General features: G+C 40.5%; 1 protein-coding gene across 2 annotated transcripts in view; it reads right to left on the bottom strand.

Annotated features, from left to right (window-relative positions):
• Positions 1–7,776, bottom strand: part of LOC107741617 (stromal interaction molecule 1) — a 48,141-nt gene continuing 40,365 nt past the window's right edge. The window contains exons 8-13 of one of the 2 annotated variants that reach the window (XM_016554375.1): positions 6,506–6,683; positions 4,959–5,126; positions 4,450–4,550; positions 4,097–4,326; positions 2,043–2,427; positions 1–857 (exon numbers count right to left, since the gene is read on the bottom strand). In XM_016554375.1, the coding sequence (XP_016409861.1) occupies positions 341–857; positions 2,043–2,427; positions 4,097–4,326; positions 4,450–4,550; positions 4,959–5,126; positions 6,506–6,683 (1,579 nt within the window). In that variant the 3' untranslated portion in view covers positions 1–340. The remainder of the gene's footprint in view (positions 858–2,042; positions 2,428–4,096; positions 4,327–4,449; positions 4,551–4,958; positions 5,127–6,505; positions 6,684–7,776) is intronic. The other variant, XM_016554376.1, reaches the window with a different exon arrangement.

Genomic DNA, 7,776 nt, shown 5'->3' with positions numbered 1-7,776 from the left:
AACAAAGGCGATCCGTGCCAAACTGATACTGATTATACAAGGAAAGAAAAGTCCATCAGAGGGAAGATTTGAAAGTCTTTTTGAAAGTCTGGCACTGTCTCCTGCTGAATAAATAATGTGTTACATTCCCAAAAAATAGTCCATCCCATTCCCACCCTCTCCCAAAATCATGCTTGTTCCTAAGTGTTCCTCTGAAAAAGCAAACATTTCTATAAAGACCTCAGAAAGGTGTCTGGTGGTGCCGTAACTTCTGACCAAAAGGGGGAAAAAAATAAACATTTATATTAACAACACGACAAAAAGAACTGTAAGGGGAAAACAAAACAGTTATCCAGTTGTCTTATTTCTTCTGTTTTTTGAAGATCTTGAAGGTATGTTTCTTGCGACTGGCAGCAGAGTCAGTGTCTTCACCTGTGGAGCCACTGTCCTCCTCTAGGGGGCTCTTTTTCGAGGAGATCTGGGGTATGCGGTTTCCGGCTTTCCCCCCAGTCAGTCCAGTCGGGGACGGCGTATCGGGTTCAGTGGAGTTTGGGCTTAAGGAGCGTGAGGATTCCGACATGGACATCACCGCTTGGGAGCCTTGGATCTCGCTCATACTGGCGGATTTCTCTATGCCATACACCTTCTTCATTAATATGGGACTATCAGATCCTCCATCGGGAGATGCCCCCACATCGTGAACTCTGTTGCCTCCGTTGTGGGTTTGGGAGTGAGCTCCCTCTTCAGAGCGTGAATGGGGGCCATGCAGGAGCGAAGTGGGCTTCACAGGGAAGCCTTTGGAACTGTAGGATAGACGTAGCTGCTCGCCAGTCTGGGATATACACAAGGAGGAATCAGAGTCGGAGCGATTCAAGTCCCTGTGAATGAAAATAGAGAAATTAGCATCAAGAAATGAGTGAGATATCAGACTAATTCTAAATAACCAAGACAACATGCTGGCTATATGTAAGGTAACACTGCATTTACTGCTACCTGAACTTCGAGTTAAGCCCGCAATAAAAGCAACATTTCCAACCTCAAATGTTGTCTAAACTGAAGCACAACATGCCAAGGCTTAACGACTCAGTGCTAGAAAAGTACAAGCTAACAGAGCAGGGGTGTCCAAGTCTGCTCCTTTCAAGCAGATGTACTGGTGCATGTTGGACCTAAACTCTACAAGAAGGTGGTCCTCCAGGAACAGGATTGGACAGCCCTGATATAGGGTTGTGGCTAGAAGGGATACAGCTATGGCAGGAAGTGATGCAAAATCTCACCATAAAATAACAAATTAAATTTGCCACCTATCACATTGTTTTATTAACATCTACACCTACCCAAACCCTAAACCTACCCTTACAATAATGCAAATACAGTAATTGTTGTTCAGCATGATAAAAATGATGCAATATCGATGTGCGCATGCACAGTAAGCCCTGGTGCCCGTAGCTGTATCCCTTCTAGCCTCAAACCTAACACAGAGACACCCAACATCAAGGGTGTCCAGTCCTGCTCCTGGAAGGCCACTGTCCTGCAGAGTTTAGCACCAATCCCAAATAAGCACACGTGAACAAGCTAATCAAAGTCTTCAGCACTTTTCGAAACTTCCAGGCAGGTGCATTGGGGTAAGTTCAAGCTAACTAAGACTCTTCAAGTCCAAGTCCAAATCCAGTCCCAGTTTAATTAAAGTTGAAAGTAAAGTCTGCAGGACCCTGGCCCTCCAGGACTGGAGTTGAAGAGCCCTGAGCTACACTCTGCAGGATGTTAGCCACCCCTGCACAACATGGTCAATTCAGGCATGCAGGTGTGAGAATTGGTTCAAAGTAGGGGACAAACATTGCAAGAACAGATTAAGCAACAAGGTAGAATGTCACAGGAAGATGCACAGACAAGTTGCAAGTCACAGTGTCATGAACTGTAGTGAGTATAGCCAATTACAGCAACAAACCCCACAAGTAGTGGTTCACCAGAAAGTGTGAAAGTGGTCCTGTTAAATGTTTTGGACGAAGTACCAGGATCATGCCAGGTGAGAAGCACAAATCAAGCACAACAGAATGAAGTGATACCCATAGCTGCCGCAATGGCGGGGGCGCTCTGGGCTGGCATCATAGGGGAGGTCTGGGATGGTGTCCATAGGCAGGAAATGTGAAGAGTGATAGTGGGATGCATGAGGGGCAGTAGCGACGGAAGAGCAGTGGGGAGCGTGGGATGAGGCAGCGGAGTAGATAGCAGGATGAGACACTGCTGAGGAAAGAGGAGGCAGTCCCAGAGAGTCAAACTGCCCAAAGGATTGGCTGCGTGCCTGGCGTAGCACTGTCCTAGACCTGGACGAGTACAAGCTACCCTCCCCTTCCTGCCCACCAAGTGCGAGGCAACTCTCTACCAACCTCTGCGAACCCAGGGACAGCTGCGGGTCAATGTGCCGTTGTCGGAGTGACATCATACTGGGAGCTGTAGGGGCACAAAACAATAAGGTCACTCAGAGAAATGACTCAAAGCATGCAGACACTGTAATAACATTGGGTGATGGGTGGCAAACTGGAAAAGGTGAAACAGGAAACTTTGAGACTAAGGTGCGAAGAAGGAAAAATGTACATATGTGCACAGTCTCAGTGGCTTTTCTCAGAAATAGACACAATAACTAAGTTGTGGAGCAGTTTGGACCCTAACCATCCCTTTAATGCATTTCTTCTTATCACATTTCCTGTTTCTATCCATCAGGAATTGATTGGATTGTGAAAAACAAAAGGGATTGGTGATGTCAGTTGATAAGGAAAATCATATCAGGTGATTACTATCTTTTGATTAAATATCTTTATACTTCTACTTTATACTTGACTCTAATTGTTTATGATAAGACCAGGAATGTGTGCTAAGGAAGTAAAAAAATGTCTATTTTAATTTCATACTGACTCCAAGCTTATTAAGTTGCACAAAACGTAAAACAGTATCATGTAAGGATCGACTTGCAAGTCTGAACTTAACTGTGATAAACAGATTAGAAAACAATACAAGCTAAGAGAGGTCATGCATTTCAGAGTAAACCATTTCACAGCTGTGGACAAGAACAAGATTGAGATGTGTAGACTCGGAGTGTTTCTTTCGGTTCAGTTTCCCTTTGTAGTAGCTAGGGTTATGGGCAGCATATGGCTTTAAAGGAGAGAGGTTCAGGAAAACAAGAGGAAGTAAGAGGAGTGGTTGGGGTGAAGGGCATGGTAGTTTAGCCCACCAGAGTACTTCCAAAATGACTGGCAATCCGAATTCAATGACCAGAGATCACTTGCTCGGCGGCCCATTTGCCACGCTGCATCTGGAGGGGGTAAGGGCAAGGGTAGGGGTGCAACTGTTAATAACTGTACTACTAACACAGTGCTGCAAGAACAGATCTCTACTTTTTGGCAATGATTTGCTCAATTAATTTAAACACTTAAAGGATTTGTATAAATCCTTGAGCCAACAAGTTCTAATATGAAAATAGCTATGAAAATTAACTATTTGTTAAAACAGCAAGTAAGATATATTGTGGAAAGACAGATCAGCAATACAAATTTCAAAATTAATACATTTTGCCCAATAAACACCAATTTTATTTAATGTTTTGTACCTGGGAAAACAACTATTTTCTTAGAGCTTGTTTGATAACATTATTTCACACATTACAATTATTACAATCCACAACAACAACTTCAGATTTCGACTTCAGACTTGTACTGGACCTCTAATCTTAACTCGCATATGGAACGGTTTCTTCTGGCCTACTCCGTAACCCTCCATCAAATTTAATATGATAAACTGAAAAAAAAAAGAAAAAAGATATGTACAAAGAGTGCATAGTTGCTATATCAAAAACATATGACAGCAATGTGTAGAGCAGATCTTGAAGTACTCCTCTCTGTGTAATACAAATCTGTAGATGGGGGGAAAACGCTCCAGCAGAACGCATATATAAGAAGTGTGCAAACACGCTCGGTGCATACAACCATTTCTGACAGAGCTTGCGCACAGACAATCTAAATAGCTCAAACCTAGGGATTTTTAGATTTGGTCAAAAGGCCACGAGGTCTTTGCTGGCCTTTGGCTGACAGGGGCTTATCCCCATCGCTGTCTGGCAAGTCCTTACATTGGAGTGTTCCTGGTGCCACTATGTCCTCGTCCATATCATCCATGTCGTCGGACATGAAGTGCTGGGGTGTGCCGCGGCCGCCCATGAAACTGGGGTCCAGGTTGAGGGCAGAGGCCAGAGAGGGCAGGCCTGGGTTATTGACCAGCGTGAAGCCTGTTAAGATCTCAATCTGCTGCCAACGATGGAGTCTCTCTCTCAGAGCTGCTGTTACCTCACCCAGAGCTTGCCTTGACAGAAAGAGATTAAAGGCAATACGTGTTAAAGGGTTCATTTTTTATTCTAATAATTGGCTTTATTTCTATTTTTTAAATTAGCATTCAGAAATATTGAGAAATGTTTATGTGACTTACTTAGCTGAAAGTATTTTGTGATCCACATCATCCAGTGAGGAACTATGTGCCACATGGAACGTCCCAAATAAAGTATTTCTCTTCTTCTTAATCTTTTCTGCCTAAAAAAAAAAGAAAAAGTCAAAAAAAAATTTTTTTTAATTATTATTATTATATAATTTATTATATTATAAATACATCTACTTATCTCACAAATCTATTAAAGGTTTTGTTTCACCAAATCATACGATTTTTGTTAATTTTCTAGAAGTCTAGCATCCTAAACCTTACATTACAAAAAAATTATCTATTTTCTGATATTAAAATATATACTTATTTGACTATCATTATTAGTAGTATTCTATTATCATCTTAAAACATTAAAACATTTTTTAAAAAGACATAGTAAAGTTTTTATCATCACATTCTAGGGTTGTACTACAACAAAGTTGCACTGTCATTAATAATCTAAATGTGTTTACCATTGTTACATCTTAGCTAAATGAATGACTGCGACAAATGCTGCTCACCCCCTCTTTGGCCACCTGCAGCTGTCTCTCTGCGTTCTGTTTTTTGATGTTGTAGTACTGCACCTCCACCTCATGAGTGAGCTGCAGCCATTTCTGCAGGGCATTAGGAGGAGACCAGCTACTGCGAGACTCCAGCTCCTTCTCTGCCTTCTTCAGGGCCATAACCACCTGCAGGGGTCACCAGAGACACATCAGATCAGAGTACAAAGCAAAGCAGATCGTCAAGCAAACCTCACAAGGCTGCTTTCAGATGAGAGCACTTTTTAATCAATTAAGAAATCGCTCTTATCAGCTCATTAATAAAAATACTATTACAGTTTTTATTTATATTTGAATTCTGTTTCCGTTATATTTTTCGTTAAAGTTTTAATTTTGTCAGGTTTCTGTGGGTTTTTTATGTCTATATAGTTTTTGGTCATTTTTATTTCTGTTTTAGTCATTTTAGTACTTCAAGTTAAACTAAACAATACTGAGAAATATTGTCTTGGCAGTTAACTTAAGTTGTATTATAATTGTTTTCAGTTATTGTTGATTTTATTTCATTTAACGTTTTTTTAATGGTTTTAGTTTCGTTAACAATAACCTTGCCACACAGAACCCTACGAAATTGGTAAATGCTGCAAAATAACAACCCAAACACTTGGATACTGAAATTGCAACGTAGTATTTAACCTTTTAACTTCTATTTATCCCATAATTTGCATATGCGATTAGGACAATTAGCTAATTTACATGACTCATGAATGACTCATTTGGCAAGCTAATGAGAATAAACAGCATAAATTTCACCACCTAAAACATTTTGCTACAACAAGATGCAAATTAATTAGACACAGATAAGCTTTACACCCCAATCTAACCTTACTAGGATAAACACAATTAATCAACTCCTCCAGGCTCCATTATAGCAGTAAATAAACAGATCTCATCCAATAAGGGCCTAGGGGAGTGGGCTGAGGGGTCGGAGAGCCGAAAGACCCCTTTTCTTATAGAACAGCGCTAATGAGCTTCAAACCCACAGAGATTTGTACCGCCCTCTGACCCAGAATACCCACTTAGCGCCAGGGTTTTAATAGGCCAACATGAAAACAAACAATTCATCCAATTACATCCAGAGATGCCACTTGTGGATTTCATACATATAGAAACCTGAAATACAGATTGAATAATATAGAAAATATACATATACTGAAACCTTATACGGTCACAGAAAGAACCAATGGCTGTCCTTGACACATTGGAGCTTGTTACAATTCCGTGATCAGCTTCTGCAAAGATTTTTCACCAGATCTGAAGTATTAAACTGCCCCTTATGCAACAGCACTGCGGTAATCGCTGAGTAAAGTAGGCCACAGCGTGGTGGTACACTGGATACTGCACTGGGAAGATACTCAAACTTCATCAGTACAGGAAATCATTTTGTTGATAACCTTTCAGATCATCTTGCAAGCATTTCCACCTACTTCCTGACCAAATCAGAATCAAGATATGGGCAGTATTGCAGAACCACACTTGAACATCTTGCATATTTATTAGGTGAATTTCACCTGCTCCAGCTCCTCCTCTGCATATTTCTGTCGGCTCAGCTCGTTCTCAGTTCCCTCTCGGAGCCCCTTCAGTCTCTGCGCTTCTTGTTTGGCAGCATTGATCTCATCCCTCAGCTTCTGCTCCAAGTTTACCTTCTCCACCTCCACTGAACGGTGTTCCTCCTGAGCAATCTGCAGCCTGCGAGAAGGCAAAGTAAACCACACAGAATAAGTCGCAGAACACTAGTGTTACATTCTGCCAGTACAAAATGTTTTCAAGAGATTTATTTTGCTTGACCGCAGTGCAAAAGTCAAGAAAACGTAGCCAGCAGGGTAAAATCAACAACTTGAGGATCAAGCAGAAGTCAAATGTTTGTTTTAGCAGTGGGCTGAATGAAATACAGGTGGCAAAGCATTTCTACTAATGCTAGGCACTCACCTAACAAGGCTCGCTTTAGGGTGAAAAGTTAAACTTTGCAATTAATATTCATGAACCAAGCCATGCCTGGCAAAGGTGCACTAGAAGACATGAACATACAAGTCATAAAAATGACAAGTTGGCATTTTTATGGGATTACACCTCTGCCACAATTCTGCGCGTGAAAGATCGTATTTTGAGCTCGCAAAAGTGCGTTTTGCTGCCTTGACAACCAATCACAACATTCCTTGCATTACCTCGACAGCAGAAGAGGAAAAATACAGTGCATGCATAATTATTATGCAAGTTGATATTCTGATCATATTTTTTTCCAAGCACATTTTACCAATTCCAAACGACATCAATCTTAATAACTACTATTAATCTTGTATTTAATCATTTATAATTGATATATAATTATTCATGAAGGCTGGAAGTGAAAAATGTCTTCTATTCAGGTGTGCATAATTAAGCAGATTTTCTTTTACAGATACAATGAGCCAAAAAATAAATTTAACTCCGACTGAAAGTCAAAAATTATTAAATTCCCATGAGAAATATTCAAAACGAATACAATACTAGAAATTGCAAAGTCAATGCATAACCATTGGACAGCAAAATGCTCAGTGGGTCAGCAGGGTCAGCCAAAAACATGTGGAGAAGGAAAGATGCATGTTAACTGCAAAATAATTAGGAATTAAGGTGAAGAATTAGGTGTGAAATCACCAGGAACCAGAAGTACAAGGTGTCAGGTTCTCAGAGACTTAGGTTAAGTATAGAATCCTAAAAAATAACCCCTACTTAATAAGAATAACATACTGAAGTGTAGTAAAATACTTGAAGACTGATTTATAAATATATATATATATATATA

The sequence above is a fragment of the Sinocyclocheilus rhinocerous genome, unplaced genomic scaffold (assembly GCF_001515625.1).
Source record: "Sinocyclocheilus rhinocerous isolate Xijiao unplaced genomic scaffold, SAMN03320098_v1.1 scaffold466, whole genome shotgun sequence".
Taxonomy (NCBI): domain Eukaryota; kingdom Metazoa; phylum Chordata; class Actinopteri; order Cypriniformes; family Cyprinidae; genus Sinocyclocheilus; species Sinocyclocheilus rhinocerous.
This window is presented reverse-complemented; position numbering and strand designations above follow the sequence as displayed.